The 25,442-nt window shown below is 31.5% G+C and overlaps 1 protein-coding gene across 1 annotated transcript in view; it reads right to left on the minus strand.

Moving 5' to 3' along the window:
* The window catches only part of Rbm13 (RNA-binding motif protein 13), a 42,852-nt gene extending 28,990 nt beyond the window's left edge, over positions 1-13,862 (minus strand). The window contains exons 1-3 of the mRNA XM_035348976.1: positions 13,751-13,862; positions 5,522-5,568; positions 5,325-5,434 (exon numbers count right to left, since the gene is read on the minus strand). Of these exons, the coding sequence (XP_035204867.1) occupies positions 5,325-5,434; positions 5,522-5,568; positions 13,751-13,765 (172 nt within the window). The 5' untranslated portion in view covers positions 13,766-13,862. The remainder of the gene's footprint in view (positions 1-5,324; positions 5,435-5,521; positions 5,569-13,750) is intronic.
* Positions 13,863-25,442: the final 11,580 nt, after the last annotated feature.

Genomic DNA, 25,442 nt, shown 5'->3' on the forward strand with positions numbered 1-25,442 from the left:
AAACTGTGTTCCCGATGGGTTCCAAAAATGCTCACTGATGTTCACAAAACAAAGCGACTTGGTAGTGCCCTGACATTTCTCACGCGGTACAGTGATGAGGGAGAAAACTTTTTAAACCAAATTGTGACAGGTGATGAAACTTGGGTGTGTCATTTCACACCAGAATCGAAACAACAATCGATGGAGTGGAGACACACTCATTCTCCGAAAAAACAAAAGTTCAAAGTGACAATGTCATCACAAAAAATCATGTGCACTGTCTTCTGGGATAAGAAAGACGTTTTGCTTACTGAATTTCTTCTCAGAGGTGAAACCATTAATGCGGCATGATATTGTGAGACTTTAACAAAACTAAGGCGAGCTTGGTGACAAGCACTTTGCATATGACGATGACACGAAAAATGCTGTGGAGTCGTGGTTATCGAAATTGGCGGGAAGTTTCTTTGACGATGGTATACAAAAACTGGTCACCCGCTATGACAAGTGTTTGATCATTGGCGGAAACTATGTTGCAAAATAAATTAAGACATGTATTTTCATGTAAAAATAAAATTGGATTCGAAAAAATTGTTTTACTATTTTTTTTTTTTTTTTTTTTTTTCAAAACGGTACTTAGTTTACGAATATGCCTCATAACTACCATACAGAAGGGCTCTAGTTTGAATCCTGAAGACATGGATGGTTGTAAAGTACAGTGTCTTAACTGTATGTGGGCAGTCTAAATATATGGTGAGCCGAAAGTCCTCTTGTATAGTTTGGTCGAACGGGAAGAGGGGTGGGATTATCCTCGGGTGCTTTCTGTCAAAACTGAGGTGGAACTGGGCAAAATTGTTCTGTCACTTATATGGTGCACAAGGCCAACAACAGATACAACCTTGCACTCCTTGCTTCAACAACAGATACAACCAACCTTGTACTCCTTGTTACCAACAACAGATACAACCTTGCACTTCTTGCTCCGATAAAATTTGTGAGCTTGTTCTAATTAGGTCAGACAAAATGAGATTAGTCACAACAACAATTAATTGATAAAAATTTGTACTCATAGTCTATATAGAGCTTCCAATAAAATCAGTATGCTTAATAAAATAATAAAAATTGACAAAAGTTTTTCACAAAGCATAAAAATTAAGCAAGTTGATTAGTGATAGTTTATTAAATAAAGAAGTATCAAATCATTTAGAATCCCGCATATATGACTGGTGCAGGTTTGGTGGGATCATTACCAACTTTCATGGTTCAAAATTGTTGCCACAGGCCATATGATAAAACTGTTACAAAATGTACAAGTGCGGTGGGATGGCCTTTCCTGCAAAGCAGTTTCAGGGTTGCCACATTTGACGAGAAACCGCCCGTTTGGCGATATACCATGGACGGATGGAGAACCTTCTGGAACAAATTCTTACCGGTTTGGCCCAGAATGTTCTTGAGAACAAGCCGAAAGCTATATAAACCCTGCTGGTACGCAGAGAGTTATTATCAAGAATGTGCCTCGTCGAGAGGCCGAGTCAATGTGTGCCTCGTATAAAGTGCAAGATAGTATCGAGTTTTGTCTTAGACAGTGCCTCGTTGAGAGGGCGAAGGAGAGTGTGTGTCTCGTCTAGCGAGTCAGTCCATGCGGAGTCGATCAAGTTGACAGCCGGGCAGCGAGTGCACCGAAGGAGTCTGTTAGTGTATCGTGGTTAGTGCATCGTCGAGAGAGCGTGCTGAGCTTCGGGAACGACTGAACCGAAGAGTCGGGAGCTGTGCTTGTGTGCATTGAGTGCATCGCGAGTTGTAGTGTAGAGTCTCGAAAGTACATGGAGTTTCGAGAATAACCAAGCAGAGTCGGGAGCTGTACTCTAGTGCTTTGCAGGAAGCTGTCTCCACCGTTATTGCCTGACAGTGTGAAGGCTGTGTCACTGATTGTTCCAGCGTGTTTATAGTAGATCTTTGACGACTGTAAAAGTGTTGTTGGAGCTGTCCTGATTAATATTGGCTAAATAAAGCGTGTTTCGATAATTCATTTCCAAGTGTCGTCATTATTCACTCCAAGTCTACGAACTCCATACGAACGTGAAGGAAGTAGAAGAAAATAACGTAACAACTGGTAACAGAAGAAAACGCAACAACTGGTGTCAAAAAAAGAACGTAACAACTGGTGTCAGAAGTAAAAAAAACGCAACAATACATAAGTGACAACTTTGTACCAATTACAAAAATAAAAAGTTTGATTGTGTGACAAAAACTGACTGAAATTTAATTTCAAAATTTTGGATACTGGAATATAAAAAATAAATTAGAATAATTTAAGGTTCATTTTTCCTTTTAAATACCATTTAATAATATTCTTCTCTGATTTACTAGTGTGTAATATTCTTTAATTTATAAATCTGTTACAACTGATATGGCAAAATAATTTTTCCACAAGTAATTTATAAGTTTTCAGATGCTACATATATATATATTCAAATAAAAACAAAAAATCATACAAAATCATACAAATAACTCATTTCCCCCCTTAGTAGTCAGGTAACATAAAATTGCTTCGGTGGCCAAAGGTCATGAGTTTGAAACTACTGCCCTACCTGATGATTTATTTTCAAATGATTTATTGTTATCTACAATGACACAATTTTAGATAGAAATGAAGGTAACAGACTATATAAATTACAAGCAAGAAGATATTTATGTAGTTTTTAATCATTTCAATACATGCGATTGTCACTAGTGAAAATCCAGTTTGACACAGAAAATATATGTGAACAAGGTTCATCACTTTCACTTAACGAGCTAAACTAGAGAAATAGTGACAAGTTAACTAATATTACAAGTTGGCTGTGTGTCAATACTGAAGGCTGCTGATGTTTTCTCGAATGTAAATTTCACAAAATTCCATGAATAAAATCTCCTTTTTTGAAACAATTTATACAGTACAAAGTCTGTATATTTATACAGTACAAAGCCGATTACGGATTATAGATCATAAATTTAAATCTGGTAAGATGGCATGCAGAAGTTATACAATTAAAAATATGAAACCGTAATTTATGAAACAAAGAGCAATTATGATCTAACAGGTATCCAATTTTACAAAAAAAAAAAAAAAAAAAAAAAAAGCTTCATATTTACTTGTTCACTTTATTAAACATTTCTTTTAACATGTGCATGCGTAATGTATGCACATTCTTTACGCGCATGCGTAAAGTTTGTGGCTTTGAAGTGCGGATTATAGATCATTCTGGATAACGGATGTCCGGATTACGAACTTTGTACTGTATTGATCAATATTTTTCATAACAATCTACACAAATATGCTCTTCATTTAATGTATATTTAACACCAGAAAATGGTTAGAGTAGATTTATGGGTGCCCTTTGGATTATCACTAAGTTGCTTCATTTATCAGCAAGTTGTTGTTTCATTTATGGTAAGCTGAGTAGTTCAATGTTATGGAAACCCTATTATGATGTAATTGGTTGCGTGACTGCGATAAATTTGAATGATGAGAAAAGATTTGTAAGTGCTTGCGTGTGTGTTGGTTAGGAAGTACGTTGGTTAATTTGTGTTTTACGTGGTAAAATGGCTGAATGTGGTAAGATTAATTTGAATTTCTGTATGATTTGGAAAGAAAGGGAAAAAAGCATTAATTGACCGGTGTGTAAATGAAGGTTTACTTAGTAGCCATTATAAGTGTCCTGTTTGTAGAAAGGAAATGTGTATGGTCGAACGTCGGAGGATACCTGCACTACAGAGAATATTTTTTACTTTTATTTTTGTGAATTAATGTGACTATGCCAGTATACAGATTCTAGTTCAGATAATTTTAGGAAGTTTTTGGATGTTGTTAAGGAATTTTCTTGGTTGCATGATTGTGGTGAATTTGACTGATGGGAAAATATTTGTAAGGGCTTATTTCTGCATTGGATGTTAGTTAGGAAGTATATTGTGTATTGTGTGCTTTTGCACTGTAAAATGGCTGCTGATAGTAAACTGGGTGTTTGATGGTATACAATGAGAGACCGGAATGTGTTTCTTCTCTGAAGTGGTTGAAGACAGAAGAAAAGAAACTTTGTTGGATGTTCAACAGAATTATAAGTGTCATGAAGGAAATGTGTGTGGTTCAATGTAAAGATCATTCAGATGGCTTTGAATGGGTTTGTCACAAGAAAGGTTCAAATGCTCACCATATAAAGCATTCCATTAGAAAGGGAACATGGTTTGAGGAAAGTTTTTAAATGCTATTAAGGAATTTTGTATGCCACGGACTGAAGACATAGAATTTCCTGAACAAGGTAAGTGGATATGTCCTATTCAAGTCCAAGGTAAGTGCATGGATGTGATATAAGATGTGTTTCTTTTTTTAATGTCATTTTATTGTTTGATTTAAAAAGCAATTTATTGAGATTACTTTTTTTTTTTTTTTTTTTCTCTAGTGTAGAACTGGATGCTCCTTCAATTTAAGTGAATATAGATCGATGTGTACATGTACAAAGTCAAGTCAGTGTGCAATGCCAAGTTTGTGCAATTCTCTGATGTTTTTTTTAAGTGAAAATAGATTGATGTGTACATGGACACGAGTTTGTTTAATTCTTTGACTTTTTATTTTGGTTTTGTGTAGCAGCCATCTTGCAATTGTGCTTTGCTGGCCAATCGCCCAATTTTCACTGAGGAGCACCCTTAAATATATTTTTACCAAAACTTTTCTAAACCGATATTTGAGTTACGTTGTAAATATTTCACTCATTAATTTGAGCATGCCTTCTGAATATGATCCTCAACTTTAAAATTAAATATCTCACTAAATTTTCATAATAAAAAGGTCATATTTTTTAAATTTTACTTTTGATAATGAGTATAAAATTTTCTTAAATGTAAGAGGAATGTATAAAAAGTCAGATCTTGTAATCTTTATAAAACTGATTTTTTGAAATGCAATAACATGAATATTTGTAGCATTTAAAACATTTTTGTATTCTAACATTTCTACAATCTACAGTTGTAAAAATAAAAGCCAGAGATAAAGACTTTTATGCACACAGTATATTTATGTAAACCTGCTTGGATAATTCTTTACTTAAGCAGTTTCATATTCCTAATTTTAGATGCATTAACTAATTCAAAATGCAGATTCCTATCTAAACAATATTTTTATTTAATGCTTCTCACATACATTAAATCATTAAAAATTTTTTATTATTATTAACTTTCAATAAAATCATCATAAGATTAATAATCACATAAAAATCATCAGGAAGCTCATTTAACAGTAAACTAATATTAAAAACCTTCAATCATATTAAGATCAGATGATGATCTGACATAAGCTGAAAATATTAATTTACCATTTTCCTCTCGAATTGTGGCATACAAGCTGTTAGCTAAAGGGCATGAGCTGTGATTACAAAGTCCAGTTAGATTGTATTCATTGCGACAGAACTGTTGAGTCTTTGTGCTAAAATGATAAACATTTTCAGTAAACAGCAGAATTAGCTTATAAATAGAAAAAGATAAAATAAATTTTATATATATATATACTTACTTAATTTTATAAGAGCAAAATGATTTACTAATAATCATCCAAACAGCCTATAATAATGAATAAAATATATAAATTATTAACTGAACTGATACATAAAGGAAAGTACATTTTATTATTCTACATAAATAAATCAGCATTGTTTGAATGTGCTGTTTAACTTTATTCCACAAGCATATTTAGACATATGCTGAATAGGCAGCAGACATCTGATAGCAGACCCATAACATCATAGTAATACTGAATTTTCTAGATCATTCTAAATGATTAGCAATTAGAAATTTATTATTCAGATCCCATAATCACTAAACTAATATCTTTACTAATGTCATATATTTTATGCGCGAAATGGTCGTAAAATAATTTTCGTGCCTTCATATTTTCTCCCACCTCCCCAACAGATATTTATAGCTGCAAACACAATTACAACAAATCTTTTAGCTGTGATATAAATGGTAGTTTTGGAATTCTTTAATATTTTAATCCTATAATTACCTTTCAACAGTATACATATAATAAATACTACATAACATACATATTATAAATACTAAATACTGTGAAATTAAATATAATAATGTAATTATTGCTTAAACAATGGATATAATTATTAAATAATCTTACAGAAAAATCTTTCATGGCATAACTATGGTATACTGTGGTACTAATTTACATTTCAAATTTAAAAATGTCTCTTGTCCTAGCTACAATATTTATATTCTTGAAATACTTTTCATATACTCAGATAATTTAAAGCATCTCAGATAATTGCACATGTCAATATACTTATCTTACTTTCTTACAATATACTTATCAAGTATATACTTATCTGACCAGAACATATGTACACTTTATATTATCTACAAATAAACATTTTGAAAGATTTAACAAACTAAAATGTTCAGTGATCCAACTTCTCTGCAGCCAATTCCACACTATCCTGCTAAGAACTAAAAAATATGCACTTAGAACAAAAGTATTCTCTTTTCCCATCTTTCCATTAAATGTTCAAATATGTAATATCATTTAACCCAAAATAGCCAAGACATAAATACTTTTATTTTCTCTCGTTACGAAAAAACTTACTAACTTAAGCCCGAGTACCAGAAAATTTGCTCATTCAATTATGTTGTTCATAATTTATGCATTTAATTTGCTTTTTTCAAATTTTACAAAGACTTGAAAAATTGAGACTACACTTAAACTCTTAAGTGGCAAAGTCACACAGCAGGTTCCTGGGAATACTTCCCTACCCTGCGTATAGCAACGTAAGGTGATGTGCATAACTTTTTCCTTTGCACAGCATAATTTTAAAGTCCCCAAAAAAATGTGAAAGTACATTATAAAAATTTGAAGATTGAAGAAATTGCAATTGACTGAAACTTCCTTTTACAGCAAATAATTCATTTCTATGAAGTATAATAAATTTTTTTGGTATTCTTCTGATATTGGGACCTGATTCAGAAATTTATATACATATGCACGTGTGTGGGTGTGTCTATACACACATACATGCATCAATACATACATTTCTGAATCTGATCCCGATAACAGAAAAGTAAAAATTTTTTCATAGATCTAATAAGATGATTTAATGTGCGAAATAAATAAAGATGAAAAGCAAGTACTTCCCATTTTCAGGGCTTCCATCATAATGGCCCCAATATTATTGTTAAGTTTTTTTTAAATTAAATAAAATGTCTCTCTTGGAAGAATGGTGTAGCATCTCTCTTAATCATCAGCAAATAAAAAAAATTGTTAATATTTTCATTTATTTATTTTATTTTATTTTTTAAATTGGTCTACTGATAACATTAAAATACAGCTTTCTCACAGCTCTTGTCTTTTCCCAGGCATCAGTAAATAAAAAAGTGCAAACATACTTTTTAAAAAAGAAAACACCTCAGCATGCAACCTACTAAAAGCGTTTCTCATGACAAGTAAACTAAGTAATCATTGTTAGCGTAAATATCATTCTAACTTTCAAACATAAGAATAAAAAGAAATGGTGAATATAACACAATTTATAAAAATTACAATGCAAAATAAGCAACACTGAACAGGGCAGTAATTATTACTCACAGAAGAGATTAGAGCTTAGAGAATTGCAATGCATATCTTAAAATTTAATCAAAACTGATTTGTTCTTGTCTTTTTTTTTTTTTTCCATGAAGTAAAAAATTTACTGTCACGGTAGCTAAACAAATAGCACATTCACTTTATTTTGCCAACCATAAGTAGTTTACAGGATAACTGTTAGTGATTTACTGCTATTCTTAGTAGCATTTAAAAACTGGGGACTGTAACAAAGGTAAAGTACCAAAAATAATAACATGGAGATGAAAATAAAGAAGGTATTCTAAATAGATAGGTGCATATTTTTTATTCAAACAAATTTAGAATATAGGAATTACTTTAAACCTATAAAAAGATGCGTTACTATTTAGCTGCATGAACATACAGCAGCATCTAAGCAGTCTGATAATTATCACTAAGTATTACAACAAAGTTTTGAATTGTGCATGATGTTTTACACAATTATTCTTGCAATTTTTTTTTTTTTTTTTCATAATATAAAATATAAAATATTATTCGTACTTCGAAACATTTTCTTGTTTATGCATAACTGTTTTTATTTTCTGTTTTTGTAAAAAGTAAAACATTGAATTAGGATTTGATACTTCATAAGATACAGAGTGAGATTTTGTTAAAAAGTCCCTACATATATGAACATCATTAATACGGAATAACTCTGGAGCTTTATTCTTCCATTAATACTGCAATCTACAGTATTCACAGAAATATAAAAATTCTGAGACAACTGAATGCATAAAGCAAAGAAAACATTCCTGTATATGATAAAAAGTTACAGAATTTTTCTGAAATGAATGAAAGATGCGTAAGTTTTTAAGATTTGCTGCAATAAAAGTTATTTCTTTTAGAAATCTAAGAAATACAGCCCCTGATGAAAGAATACCTGTTTTCAACACACTGTGGCCAAACAAATCTAGATTTGGCACATTGACAGCTATGCTAAAATTCAAAGCAAAACATTACCATGGAATGTGAAATTTTTCATAAGCCTTAAAAAATTGGGGAAAGTGCAGAATTGGCCACTGCTTGGCATGTTTTTAAGAATTGCATATACTATAGGTCGGTAACCTATATACACATGCTATAGGAAAAGAGGTTGATGTGTACATGGATACTGATTAATGTTTACGTCAACCTATTGTCACTCAAAAAAAAAAAAAAAAAAATCCCAGAATTGCACGAAAATGGTACTGCGCACTTCCTTGACTTTTATCCATGTACACATCAACCTATTTTCACTTAAAATGTCAAAGAAAATTGACAAAAATCCAATTCTTCTTACTCTTGTAAAAAGCGCCAAACAAATAAGTGGGCGATTCAGCACTCTAGCCAAAAAATCAAATTGTTGCAAATAACTTCATCAAAATATTAATTAGAGAGTCATGACCTAATATAGTTCATCATAAGTATGGCAAGATTTTTATACAAGTTCAGTTACTGAAGAATAATAGGCTAATCTTTGGAATATGGTAACAGGTAGTTTGGCGACATTTTGGTAAGGCGATAAAGGTTACTAGCTAGGACTTTAGCAGTGTACATGGATAAAGTCAAGAGTGTGCGCAATGCCATTTTTGTGCAATTCTGGGATGTTTTTTTAAGTGAAAATAGGACGACGTGTACATGGATGATATCGTGTATGTGCAATTCTTAAAAACGCCGCAAGCAGCGGGCGATTCTGCACTTTGTCCCAATTTCGCACCTAATCTTCGTCATGATTAAGCACTTTTGTTCCATAAAAATTCTTGCATAAGCGTAATTCGGCTAGCAGATTGTTGGAAAAAAATGTTGAGTAAAAAAAAATTTTTTTATGCCTTTACATCGTGAAAATAAAATAGCGTCCAAACAAAAACTAGCAGGTTGCTGTAGCAGGGTTGGTCGCCAAAAAATCGCCAAGTTACCATAATCCAAAGATTAACCGAATAATAAGTTCAAGATGTTTATCAGTTAAAACATTTTCTGTCATTTTTCTTTAAATTTTTTTTTAGATTTGAAATGCCATACTTAATCCACATCCCATATATACCACCTAAATTTCATATTTTCATCCAACACAAATATGCCTATGATTAGTGACATTTGCTAAAATTAGAGCAATCCACTAATTGAACAATGGCCTAATCCAATAACAATCCATGATTTCAGCATTAGACATGCAAAATATATAAATTTCTGGCTGGACTGTATCATTTTTTGACCAATTCAGCAGATACAATCAAGAATTTTGGTTAATCATTGGACTATGGTAACTTGGCAATTTTTTGGTGAAAATTTGGCGACGAACCCTGCTGCAGTAACCTGCTACTTTTTGTTTGGACGCCATTTCGTTTTCACGAAGTAAAGGTATGTTTTTTTTTTCTTTTTTTACTCAACATTTTTTTCCAACAATCTGCTAACCGAATTACGCTTATGCTAGAACTTTTATGGAACAAAAGTGCTTAATCATGACAAAGATTAGGTGCGAAATTGGGAGAAAGTGGAGAATCGCAAACTGCTTGCCGCGTTTTTAAGAATTGCACATACACGGTATCCATGTACACGTCGACCTATTTTCACTTAAAAAAAAATCCCAGAATTGCACAAAAATGGCATTGCACACACTCTTGACTTTATCCATGTACACTGCTAAAGTCCTAACTAGTAACCTTTATCGCCTTACCAAAATGTCGCCAAACTACCTGTTATCATATTCCAAAGATTAGCCAGAATTTTTTGTTAATCTTTGGATTATGGTAACTGGGCGTTTTTTTGGCGACCAACCTTGCTACAGCAACCTGTTAGTTTTGTTTTGGACGCCACTTTTTTTTTTCACGAAATAAAGGCTTTTTTTTTTTTAACTCAAAATTTTTTCGAACAAGCTGCTAGCCGAATTACGCTTATACTAGAACTTTTATGGAACAAAAATGCTTAATCATGAGGAAGATTAGGTGCGAAATAGGGAGGAAGTGCAGAATCACCCACTGCTCGCCGCGTTTTTAAGAATTGCACATACATGGTATCATCCATGTACACGTTGGCCTATTTTCACTTAAAAAAAATATCCCAGAATTGCACAAAAATGGCATTGCGCACACTCTTGACTTTATCCATGTACACTGCTAAAGTCCTAGCTAGTAACCTTTATCGCCTTACCAAAATGTCGCCAAACTACCTGTTACCATATTCAAAAGATTAGACGAATTTTTTGTTTGAATACCTGTATAGGCATGTCTGCTGCTTGCACAGCAAAATTACATTTTATACATCTGTGAAGCTGTATTTAGCCATTTGGTAAAAGTTTACAATTGGGTGCCCCTTGTTTTTTGGTGATTCTTTTTTGATGCCAAGAAGACATAATTTCAAGATGGCCGCTACACAAAACCAAAATAAAAAGTCAAAGAATTGCACAACTCTGCGTCCATGTACACATCGATCTATTTTCACTTAAAAAAACATCCCAGAATTGCACAAACTAGGCATTGCGCACTGTTTAAATTTGTCCATCTACACATCAATTTATTTTTATTTTAAAAAATTCAAGAGGCTACAGCAAAGTTACACGGTTGATCTTTACATTATGGTAACTTGGCGTTTTTTGGCGACCAACTCTCCTACAGCAACCCTCTATTTTTTTTCCCGCCGCCATTTTGTCTTCATGAAGTAAAGACATGTTTCTTTTCTTTTTATCTACTGAACACTTCTTCCAACAATCTACTAGCCGAATTACACTTATGCTAGAAATTTTATCTAACAAAACTGCTTAATCATGACAAATATTCACTGCAAAATTGGGAAAAAGTGCACAATACCATACTCCTTACGCGTTTTTCAAAATAACACATACACATAAACCATGTACACGCCGACTTATTTTTACTTAAAAAAACATCCCAGAATTGCACAAAAATGGCATTGCGCACACTCTTCACTATATCCATGTACACTGCTTTTTTCTCATAAATTACAAAAATTTCACGAAAATACATGACAATTTTCTCAATCTTTAAAATCGGTAAAAAGAACATATATGAAATTACCTGATCGCGAAAAAGTATTTACCCTTTCCAAAGATGAACATTTCCACATATAAAATAAATAAAATATCCAAAAACTTTTACCTCTAAATCATCTATTACATTATACACGTCACCAACGAATTCATACCGCAAGCATTACAAATACTTAGTATCAAATATTTAAATTATTTCCATGCACGTTTACTTCAACTTAAACGTGTACCAAATTTCTACAAACATAAAATTCACAAAATAACTATCATTTAATTAAAATATCACTAAACCATGTACACGTCGACTTATTTTTACTTAAAAAAACATCCCAGAATTGCACAAAAATGGCATTGCGCACACTCTTCACTATATCCATGTACACTGCTTTTTTCTCATAAATTACAAAAATTTCACGAAAATACATGACAATTTTCTCAATCTTTAAAATCGGTAAAAAGAACATATATGAAATTACCTGATCGCGAAAAAGTATTTACCCTTTCCAAAGATGAACATTTCCACATATAAAATAAATAAAATATCCAAAAACTTTTACCTCTAAATCATCTATTACATTATACACGTCACCAACGAATTCATACCGCAAGCATTACAAATACTTAGTATCAAATATTTAAATTATTTCCATGCACGTTTACTTCAACTTAAACGTGTACCAAATTTCTACAAACATAAAATTCACAAAATAACTATCATTTAATTAAAATATCACTAAACCATGTACACGTCGACTTATTTTTACTTAAAAAAACATCCCAGAATTGCACAAAAATGGCATTGCGCACACTCTTCACTATATCCATGTACACTGCTTTTTTCTCATAAATTAGAAAAATTTCATGAAAATACATGACAATTTTCTCAATCTTTAAACCCGGTAAAAAGAACATATATGAAATTACCTGATCGCGAAAAAGTATTTACCCTTTCCAAATATGAACATTTCCACATATAAAATAAATAAAATATCCAAAAACTTTTACCTCTAAATCATCTATTACACTATACACGTCACCAACGAATTCATACCGCAACAATTACAAATACTTAGTGTCAGATATTTAAATTATTTCCATGCACGTTTACTTCAACTAAAACATATACCAAATTCCTACAAACATAAAATTCACAAAATAACTATCATTTAATTAAAATATAATTAAATTCAAAAACATTACTTAAAATATAAATGAGCACATACATTAAATTAATACATACATAAATACCCATTTCGAATTCACTTTAGTTACGGCCATGGGATCCAAAAATTCACGAACACTGTTTCACACAACACAGAATAAAGCCAAATACAAAATTTCCAGATTTTTTCCCCATTTCCCCCCTTTTCCGATTAAAGAACCGTAATTCGTCCATTAATATCACATGACATATCCCATGATCTCTCATTTCCCTCACACAAAATAATGCGTAATCGGAACTGAGTACTGCTCACATTATTACCAAAGTCCCACCTTTATCGCCTCCAAAATGTCGCCAAACTACCAGTTACCATATTGTAAAGATCAACCAGTTACACTATCATGGTAACCAGAAATAAGATTTCATCGCCGAAATTTTACAAAAAATTGTCGCTAATCGAAGGGGCACCCAATTCTACACTACAACTAGCTATTTTTAAGAACTCATACTTAAGTAACAAAATATGCGGAACGTGAACGAAAGAGGAGACCTAAGATGAAAGCTTACTAATTAAAAATGCAATATAAATAGTCTAATAAATTGCCATCAAACCAGCCTTTAAATTAAAAATAAATTTTAGTTCAGAATCATATCATAATGCTTAGTTAGTTTTAAATTTTCTTCGAAATACAGTTTATTACACAGAACTGTAATTATTACTATTAAAAAAACTTTATATGAAACAGAATTAAAAAGTCTTTAATAATATCTAAACCATCATTAGCAGTCTCTGAACTTTTATAGCATTATTAACCAAGATTAAATGTTTGTCAAATCTTAATCCAAGCTATTGTGAAAAAGGTTTATTCTGGTACCAGAGAATCTAATAATATCCAAACACTAAATTACAATTGATCACAATAATACATTTATCACAACAGAAGACAAACAATATGAAATTTGACAAACGAAAAAATAGTTCACTTCAACTAACATCATCACTCTGCATTTTGAAAAGATATCCTATAATTCGGACACATTAACATATACACATGCAACACCAGCAAAGACATAAACACGACAAAGTACTGCCATTAGTATCGTCGGAATTTTCAGGGAATGGTAATAAATAATATGTATGGCTTGTTGATTAGCGCGGCGCATTAAAAAAAAAAAAAAAAAAAAAAACGGTATTTTAATTTGTCATCTGACTTTGTACATCCAAAAATGAAGTTAGCTTTCCCGAAATGTTTGATTTTGTTCAAGGAGGCAGAAATTCTCACTGTATTAGTGAAGCCGAGAGAATTTTAAAAAACGGATCATTTGGTAATGCACGGGATTTTAATCCAATGTACAAATTTTGGCTTCCTATTTAAAGATAAGTTCTATAGCGCCTTGATCGAATGAAATCGAAGGACATTTCATTGTTGAAGAAAGAGAAATAAAAATTTTTTATTTAATTTTTTGTTCATGTAAAGGAGGAACTGCTGGCTGTTGGAAACATTGTGTCACTGTTTGATTGTATTGCGACAGGTAGCTGATTTTAACGTTCACTGATTGCAAACAAATGATTTCAGATATGTTTATTTCGGGATTTCCAGAAAATCTGTGCAGTCAAAGGTGTCTTTTTTTTCCCATAAAAATGATATTGAATCATTATGCGTCTACTGTATTTATATCTATTATATACATAATAGTACTAATTATCAGATGTAATTTTGAGAATATCTACAAGCAAAGCACTTAAAAATGAAAAAAGACACTTGTAATAGAAATATTAGTATTCCATATGTATTATAGATAATACATGTAATGAATAATACTATGGCCAAATACTTCAAAAAAAAAAAAAAGAGCAGATTAAGTACTCCCTACCTCAGTACTTGAGAAAGCAATCCTGCCATATAACATGTAGTTAATTTTTGATTGCATGATATTACAAGCATTTTCTTTAGATTGGTCCTGCGAGTGGTTATAACAACTGAATACTGGTAGTTCAGTCTCGGCTCAAATTCTGGTGAACAAGCTGGCTGTGTAGGGTTTTTTTTTTCCCACATGTGTTTTGCGAATACGAACAAGTTTTCCCCTATAAAGTTCTTCATAAAGGCATTCTTCTTCAGGCTGATAACCAATGTGCTTAGCCATATTCAACTACCCTAATCTAACCTTACCTTTCCTTTAGAGTCTATATTCACATGTTATATCTTGTATATGTTAAGATTTGTTCATAGCAGGACAATGATCACCAAGCTTCTACCAGTCTGGCAGGAGCATACTCAAAACCATGTGATTTATAACAAAATCGATCATGTTTTCACCTTGCGATCCTTTATAAATGTTCCATATTTTCTTAAGGATTCTTAATAATCTTATTATTTAGAAATGTCTTTATTGTTGCTTTTATATTAACAAAAGATTTATATTAATAAAGCATTTAAATATAAAATATCAATTTTAAAAATAACTGAAGTTTTCTTTTAAATTAATGCTTACTTTCAGGGATGCAGCTAGAGGGGGACAGTTTTTATATATCATTCTGAGAAATAACTTAAGATTGATTTGCAACACTTGGTATAAATTAAGATATTTTTAAAAATGAATTAATATTATTTTCAGACTTTTTACTGTCACACTAAATGTAGAAGCTAGAAGATTTGAATTTTACATCTAGCCTCTTCATTTAATGACATAAAATGTATTTTTGCTCGTCCGAGATATTTTAATGACAAATTTATTCATTCATTTACAACGTTTATCAGATCAAATCAATATGTATATCTAGTGTATCAAATATATCTGGTGTTATCAAAGGTTTCATTATTCTTAGCATTTTTCATATATACTATAATTTTCTTAGTAAAAGTGCTGTATGCAAAAAATTACATACTGGCAATGAAAATTTTGAGATTGTGCCAGTGTTGATAGTGAAGATGTTCTTTGTTTCAGAAAAAAGCAGCAAATATTTGGTAGAATAATGTCTCATAAACAATTTTTAGCCAAGAGTAAAAAAAAAAATCACTAAATTTTCTTAAAAGCACTGATGAGACATCCAATACGCATATATTTTCGATGAGGCTTATATTCACAGGTATCAACACTGCATAGAATCGACACCAATTCTAGTTACTAACATATAAGCAACACGATAAAATGAAGTTTTTATAATGACGTAATAATAGGTAAAAGAATTAATGCTTATTTGCTCCAGGAATACAACTAATACAGAATATGTTTGAGATTATAAATATGGTTGCATCTTTAAATAGCTATGCAAAATCTTATTTCTTGAAACTAAAAGGCTGTGTATTCATATATTATCCTTATTCTACTAAAGGTTCAACATGTTCTTATTCTACTAAATAAAAGCTTGTTATAACTAAAATAGGAATGCATAAACAATCTAATATATTACTGAACTGATTCAAATCCACTGTCCTTGCCTTTATTCGCTAACTTGTATATCTGTATACACATGTCTGTGCACGCTGTTTCATTTACTCCAAAGTTATTTAGTTATATGCAACCATATTTTGAATAATGGCTGAATAATGAAATTACCTTAAAGTCTTTTTCCTTATATAAGGATTTAATAATTTTATCACTAAACAAATACTTGTGTGTTTTACATTACATTTACATTACAGAAAAACATAAGCCAAAAAATTTCTCAAAAAAGATATATGTGCCCGTTTGACCTTTCCAGTGAGAAAAAATACTTTCATCATCAGCTAATTTTCACCATGGAGAAATTTTTCTAAACTACTTTAAAAACTTTTTATTACTAATACTTACTTCAAAGCGAACACTGGTATAAAAGATAAGGAAAAAGCATTTAACTATGCTCAGCGAGATGTATATTGTTCTGTAAGAAATTGTTTGGCGCGTGCTATTCTGTAGTGGAAAAAATTTGATATCTGTAATACTTTTTATACTATTACTCATACCAGATAACCACCGCTATTTTCTGAGCTTGAAATTTTTTATGCTAACTATCCTCAACCACTGTAAACTGTTCTAAATAGTTTAAGAGGAAATGACTCACACATAGAAATTTTAAAATTACTAGACTATGAAATTCAAAGTTCATCATTAACTTTAAAATACTTAACTCTTATTTTCATATGTGTCATGCTATAAGTTTTCATTTAAATCATTGCTAAGATGAACTGAAACAAAATTTTAATTTTTGCAGGTAAAATATGCATGAAAACATAATTGTATATGTATGTGTATTAATAATATTTAAGAGATCAATGAGCTATAATGATTTATCCTTCAATACACAAATATGCATGTTTACTTTCGAAGAACACACACATTTATATATATATATAATATACGAGAAAGAAATTTTGCATATATAAAGAAAACTTTTCTTAGAAAAAATGTAATCAGTTTTTTTTTAAACGCTTAGAACGCACTTTCATATAATGGCCGACTTTCTTTCCAATTCGAAATACGCGAATCCACTCCTTTCTTCGTTTTGCTATCTTGTTCGATATTTTTCGAACCAAGAATGCGATGGAAGCATAACTCAAGTTCCTTACAAGCTCGTGAATTACACTGGGGGGGGACACAAGAAAACGTGCGGTCTGTAGTTCTTTCTAAGTTATACATAATGCCCACAACAATCAAAAATAAATGTTTAATTACTTTTCGATTACAACACGCTTCACAAACTACGTAGTATTGTCAAACGTAAATACCGATTTTTTATGTTTTCACCCTTTAGCCACTAGATGGCGTATCAGAGCGCTGGAATCGAGTATAGTAACTTTCAGCGTCACTCTCTTTGAGCAATTATCATTTCTTTCAACCGTAAGTGGTTGTAACTTAAGAGTAAGCACTTCTTTGTTCCCTGCTAAAAGGGTTCTTGTGCCCAGATATTTGATTTAAACTCAATTTTTTTAAGGGAATTCCTTTAATTTATTACTACTTTATCATAACAATACTAACTTATTTATCTCATGTTTCTCTTCAGAGGCAGTTCTGACCCTGTCTTTTTAAACTTAACTCGTCTAACGAGTTTCCCGCCCCCTTCCCTCCCCAGATCCTAATAACTTGCGTCGTGAATGACCTTTCGCGAGTGGTTCCTTTCTCGTGTTGTTAACATCATAAGATCATTGACCAAGGAAATATCCAATCTTTTCAAATTTCATGATGTAACCCATCAAAATTGGTTCTGGACCTTTATTCGATCTCAAAATTACTAAATTAATTAAGTCCTTTAGTGTTCTTACCTCTTTTTTTTCACTATGTAAGGTAGTTCACCTTTTGTTATTATGACAATTCGGCACTAAGGCTTCTTTTCCGAACCCTCTTTTTGATGATATTTATTTAATCTTTGATGATGTGGGTCTAAAGGCATTAGCCTATGAGCCTCGTAATTGAACCTTTCCTTGATCCTTGATCTAGAAACTTACTTTTATTTCACATTTATTTCCTAATCTATTTTTATTTTATATCTGCTCCCAGATCTGCTGTTTGCGCAAAAGTTCCTCTTTTTAAATTTATTTCACTTTTAAATTCATATCACTAATATGTTCCAATTAGAGTTGACAATACTGGAGTTCACACTAGCCACTTCACAGTGCAGCACTGAGAGTGTTATTGGGGAATATCCCAGAGCAGTTTCAGGAAAGGAAGATCCACAGTTGATCAAATCTTTACTTTGAGACAAATATTGGAGAATGTAATGAGTATGGAATTGAAAAATCATCATTTGGTTTTCGATTTGAAGGCAGCCTGTGATAGCATTTACAGAGCTCAGTTACTAAAAGCCCTATCTGAGTTCAGAGTTCCAAAAAAGTTAATTAAGCTTGCGAGGCTCTAACCGAAACCATGTCTACGGTTCGAGTTCAAGGACAAGGGACTCCTCTTCAGTTTAGCTCTAGAGAAAGTCATAAGAGATGCTGTTATTTATACAAGAGGTACTCTATTTAGTAATGTTGCTAATGCTTATGCTGATAACTGCAAGATCTACAGCTGGGCTAGTACAGATTTTTTCGGTAATAGAGAATTCAGCCAGGAAAATTAAGCTCGGAGTGAATGCGAAAAAACTAAATAAATATGTGTTCTGTGGTCGAAAGGAAAATCTACTTAAAATATTTCAGACTGGCCCATTAAAATTTGAATCTGTAAAAAATATCTCCTATTTAGACTCCAAAATTAACTATCAAAATTATATTAATCCTGAAATATGAAAAAGTATTTATTGAAAAGTAAACACTGTTACAGAATAATAATAATAATAAATCTAAAGTTATGGAAATAGAATAATTCTAAATACATAATCATACATGATCAGGAATAAATCTCAGATCTATAAGTTCACAGAAAGAGAGAAGAGAAAAGTTCCATTAGAGAAAGTTTCAGAGACCTAAGTCAATATGAGGGAAACTCGTGTTTTGAGTCAGAATTCACATATATCGAATCTAAAAATTAATTGTTAGACCACAGATTCTGAAAAAAATATAATTATTGAGAAATGATGCGGAAGAGAAGCTGGATCATGCAAAAATGACCTTTTATGAGCGGGAGAGAAGAAATATGAAAGTGCCGTCAGATGTGTTAGAATCATGATCTAAACTTCTACAATACCGAGCTCTACGTTTACAGATGTGAGATAAAATTGGAGACACCTAAAATTAAGAAGAAAATGCTCCTACATTAACCCTTTAACTGCTTAAGACGTGTTTAAACGTTTTTGGAATTTCTTTAAAAATACTTAAGACGTCTTTACACGAATTTCAAATCGCACGAAAAATGCTTAAGACGTGTATACACGAAGCCCGAATTTCGCGAAGATTGCTTAAGACGTGTTTAGACAACGCGATCTAGTCTTCCTTCCCCTCCCTTTCTGCAGGTGGCTGTCAGTTGACACAAAGGTCTTAATAGGGTGTGAAGTCTCTTTGAAAAGAGCACTTTAGGAAAAAGTCCTTAGAGTGAATTATCTTTGTCAGACAGCAGGTATGTATCTGTGTGCCGACTAAAAGTTTGCGAAAGAAGATAAATCGTTTTACAACTGTTTGCTGGATCATGCATGGTACTTTATACAAATGAAAGTCAAACAGGATCCGATGTTGTTATAGTACATTGCCGAATTTTAGTAGAAACAAGAAAAAATAAGAATTGTAACGGAGGACGCCTTTATGCCTATATGTTATCGATTCAAATATTTTATTTTTGTATTGAAAAATGATTACAATTTCTGATTCGTCAGGAAAAAATATAAAATGTTGCAACCAGCTTTCTTGTTTGCCTTCGTATTTCAAATGAGCGTTATTATAATGGTATATTCTTCTTTTTACATTCTTAAATGTTAAAACTGTGCTTTCAGCATGCCTGAGTTTTGTACTCGTATGTGTGGCTCTATGCTCCGTAGAAATGGCGAACTGACATATAAAAATTATATGAATGTTGAAAGGAAGATATTCTACTCGAAACTTCAACTAAATGGAATAAATGAATACGCCGAAGGAATTTCTAGAAATATTTGTTTTAAAAATTTTATTATTAAGATTTTAAATCCAAAATGTTTTGAAAGCTAAAGAAAAAAATATGTAATCCTTGAAACATTTTTGGAAAGAAATCTATCGATATAAAATCTCTTCAAATTAATGGAGTGTAAATTAATTAAAACAGTTAGTGTACGGAAGGGTTAGATATACTCCGCACAAAAAATTACAGTCAGAAGATCAATTATTTAAAGATATAAATTAATTACATTAAAAGAATTTAAAATAAATTAACATCTGTCCAAATGTCAATGCTAACAGCAATAGCACGAATGAAAGTTATTCTTTAAATTCCGAACTTAATTCATCCGTCGGTACGCAATGATTGTGTCTTTGCGATTACTTTTCTTATAGATACTACAAAAGGCCACCAACGAAGTAGCGGTAAAATCGTTGAATACTAATAGTTTGAAGCGGGTTCAAATCCTGACGAATGGATTGCCTGCATACCAGTTTTAACGAATTTTTGCTGCCCATGTTTAATGTGAATATGAGCCAATTTTAGTTAGCTTTTCATGATGACGTGCCTTGACTAACGAGTCCTCGCTCGGGTTGTGTTTGGTTTGGCTTGTTAAATTATTAAGCACGCGAAGGCGATCTTCTAAGGGGAGGTATGCTTTGACAGATTTTCTAAGGGAAACAATCTCGCACTACAAAAAAAAAAAAAAAAAAAAAAAAAAAAAAAAAAAAAACCCATAAAAACGCCCGTGCAATCAGCTTGTTCACGGGGGTTTGAATGCAGGTCAAACTACCAGTATGTTAAGAGAAGCGATTTCAAGAATGTTTAATTATTTTATTTAGTTTGTCATAAGCTAAATAAAATAATTAAACATTCTTGAAATCTCTTCACATTACTGAAATGGCAATAACTTCGAATTATACTATGCTACCACTTATCCTCTAATATGAAATTTTGAACTTTTCCGTTATCGGACAGCCCACCAGCGACTGAGCGGAGTCTAACGGAACAACTGGTGGTTCTGTCCGGGGTTCGAATCCCGGCAAACGGGCTGGTTGCCAAGATGATATTCTTAGTTTTCCATATATGTGTAACATATATACACACGGAAAACATATATAACGGAAATTGGCTTGCATACATGTTACACATGTATGCATTACACACATGTATGCAAGCCAATTTCCGTTAGGCAGTCCTCGAACGAAGGCATCCTTCACCTTAGGCAAATAACCATCGAGTACTCTGCCATAATCAAATAAACCTTTATCCATAACATGCTTCAAATATTTTTATGTTGAAAAGTTCATGCGCCAAAGTTGGCCCCCGTTGAATGAAATATGTTGTTCATTTTTTCTTTGTTTTTTATAACAACAATGTTCTTGTTTTCATAATCTGAATTATGAATAAAATTCTTTTAATAATATGCGATTCTATTTTTTTTTGTTTTTTTTTTTTTTTTTGTTTAATGAAAAATTAATTTAAGCGACAAATCTCTTACATTTAGAAAAATTTTCGATTTTCGAAACGAGTTGCTGTCAAAAGCGCATCTTCTCGTTGCTGCATATATTTATTTAAAGCCAACAGCTTGGCGCGTGTGCTTTTATATTTGAAAAGATTCAGAGAATTTTCAACAGGGAAATAAAGTTATTAATTTTACTGAATTCTGTGGATTCTTTGTGTTTTGAGGTAAAAGTCAAACCATATGGTGTCAAAAATGTAATGATGGGAGAAGCAGTAATGGTCTTAAAAAACACGAATACATTTCTTAAAAATCTTTGTTTCTGAAGTTCAGAAATTTCGACATCATAACGAAAAATCTAGGTATGTCTCTTTCGATTGTCTCTGTCTACTGTCTCTTTCGACAGTAGCCTATTCAGGTTAATTAAGTATACCTCAATCTACAGATCTACAGAGCATAAAGCTTTAATTAATGCTAAAATGTAGTAATTAAATCGTTATGCAAATAACTACTAGGTATAAAATGTGGAGTTCATATCAGTGAATTAGAAAAACTTTGTGACATATGTTTCTCAGTCCTAGTTCTTCACACACATTTATTTTTAAAGGGCAGTGAGACTTCTGATGCAGTGAAACTGCTATAGTAAATGTGATACGACATTAGAAGAATTTCCTTGCAGCAGTTAAAAAATTAATGGCATGATTTAGAAACTAAATTTAGATATGTTTTAAATATTCTAAAAGTGTAATTATAAATAGAAAAATGTATTAAATTCTTATTTTTATATATATAATTATAACTTTTAGTTTGAACACATTGTTCCCAACTTCAGTCGAACTCAGAATTAATTTTTGTTTTCTATTCAGAAATGCACTAGAGGTTCAGGAACAATCTGTAGTGAAATTTTAGGCGATAGCGTATTTAAATGCCAAACCCAGCTACTTGGTCGTCTATGTAAAGTTTGAACTCGAATCTCGAAGGTTTAGAATGGGGTCATTTTTACCCTCTTGTGTGCAACTCTGTGACCATTTTTGCTCTGGATATACTACAATGTAAACATTTTTATTCTTTTGTTCATTTGTTTTAATTTTCCGTATGAGAATATATTATTTTTTTCAGAATGATAACACAATAGGTATTTATATGAGCATATATAGACGTGCAGTTACTATAGGATCTTTTATTTTTGTTGCAGTGAAAAAATTTATAAATTAATAAAAAGCTTAATTTATACTCATTCTCGTAAAAGGGGTTATATATTGTTTTGTGTCGAAATGTGGACTGTATGAGGCGATAATGTCTTTTAGTAGTTTTATTAAAACTCAACAATAATATACGTGATACAGTACTTAGAACCGAAGTTCTCGACAATTGACACCGATGCGACTTGATGTCTGCCGACGAACGAACTGACAATTTTCCTGTCTAGTTGGCGGCATTCAGTTTGAATTGTAAGATTACCAAGTTTGGCGCAATTACAGTTAAAGGCAGCAACACATATAAAACATCATAAATTAAAATATTTTGTGCTTCATGCATAGAATATAACTGCACATGATATGTTTTAAAACATAACGAATATTTTAAGAAAATTCAGCTATGAGGTTAAAGATATTGAAGCTAAAATTTTGTTTCATATTTTCCTTCTTAGCTCAAAATTTCGCCAAACATTTTAGGTTTGTGAGACTCACACTAAAATTTGAAGTTAACATATTCTGATTTTTATCTCAAAATTAGGGTATATTTTAAAAATAATACTTCCACGAACAATCTGTTGCATACTATACTATACTGAGTCATTCATTTCAGTAGCTCCGTATTTTGAAAGTACCAGCTATTTTAAAACTGTTGGGAAGACTAATTTATTTGTAATTGTAGAAATACATTTATAGTCATCTTTATGCAATGCATTGCTCAAATTAAATTTTAAATATTAATTTTATCTTGATTTTTCTTTCTTTTCTTCTGGGACAGCATATGTAAGCAAAATTTGAAAATGGGCCGTTTATACTTTTTTAACGTATAAACGGCTGAGACGGAACATTAGTAATGGTTCCCGAAATAGTTATGCTTATTATAATAATAATTATTATTACAAGCTTTTATTTAGCTCACTCATGAAATTTGTCGTTATGGTTAAAAGCTTCTCACTAATTTTTAGAATTGCTTCCTAATAAGGTATCCATTTCAAATTGTGTGCATACATTGCTTGTGGGAGCATTTTCAAAATTCGATTTTTTTTAATTTAATGTTTAAATGATATTTCATGCATATTTTCGTTTAAGAGCAATATGAAAAATCTCAGAATTTTATTGTTTTGGCCATTGGATAAAACAGAGAAAATATCTTTCAAATAAAATTGTTAACTTAATTTATTTTATTGTTTTGGAGAGGAATTTTGAAAATCGCTCTTTGACGGGTATTATTTGAAAATTTCGCGTCTAAAAAATGCATCTGTAACAAAGTTTTGAAATTATCACAAACAATAAACTAATCTCTTTGCGCTCTTTAAAAAAACGATAAAAAGACTTTAATGGGGCGAATTTAAAAAAATATGCGATGAAGAAAAAGAGGAAGTACCGGTTCTTCTTGGGTATCACTTGGAAAGATCAATTTCAAAGGTATAATCTCATTACACCTCACTAATTTTTGTTATTCTGCACAGATTTCTCTAAAATTAATTTTATTTACTTATATAAGGAGGTCGTGTAGGATAGGGCCATATAAGAGTCCTTTATAGCGTAACAATTATTTATTAACAGGTTTAAATTACATACGGGCATTGCATTTAACTTTAAGAAAATTACAGAGCAAGAGCCTGAAACAACCTATCAAGGTTAAACACTTGGCTTTTACTGAAGCCCTTCTCTGGCTACTCAACAGAGGGCACCCTTGTTGTTACAGTTAGTCCAACAGTTTATATTAGCAGAAGAGTTTATATTAAAAGATTGGTTACACTTATTTATCTAATATCAGTCCCTGCTGCAAAGAAGTTAAGCTTAGTATAAAAAACCTTCTACCATTTTATAAATGTTATTCCTCTCTTGTTTTCACAGTATATAGATTTTGCATTTTACAATTCATTTCATTTTATTAATCCTCCCTTCCACCCCCCCCGAAAGAAAAGAAAAAAGTTTCATTACTGTTTAAAATCATTTGCAATGAAATCTACCTCGTTAATATTAAATGTTTGCTTTCATAAGTTTATATGTATCTTTCTCAACATTTCATTTTAAAGACTGATTTTCTTTATCTTATTAAGGTATATAACATTTTATTCTTTTATGAGCTTTAAAATCCTAACATCCAAAATTGCATCCATTATAAAGATCTGAAATTTTCAAAGCTTATAAAACAAATTCTTCGCCCTCTCTCAGATCAAAAATGATTAAAAAAATATTAGTTACGCAACTTTCTAAAGTTTATTTTAAAACAAGCAATGTTTTTTAAAGTTTTTACTTAACTGGCTCAAGATAATTATCATTATGGTAAAACTTTGGCATTGATTTTTAGTCCATTTTCTTACAAATTACGGAGCTCAAAATTTGCTCAAATTTTCTTCTAAATGAAATTACAAAATTATTGCTTTTTTTTTTCTTTTAAATCGATGGATTTTTTTTTCAATCACTTGGCGTATAACAGAATTGCAGGAGTAAAAGAATAATTACTCATTGTTGAGATACGATTTTTAAATTTTTTGCCTAAATAGAGAAATCCAATAATTGAATTTCGTTATTCATTTATAAAC

The sequence above is a fragment of the Stegodyphus dumicola genome, chromosome 3 (assembly GCF_044657685.1).
Source record: "Stegodyphus dumicola isolate Sdum_Otavi_A_Nest chromosome 3, ASM4465768v1".
In the NCBI taxonomy this organism is placed as follows: domain Eukaryota; kingdom Metazoa; phylum Arthropoda; class Arachnida; order Araneae; family Eresidae; genus Stegodyphus; species Stegodyphus dumicola.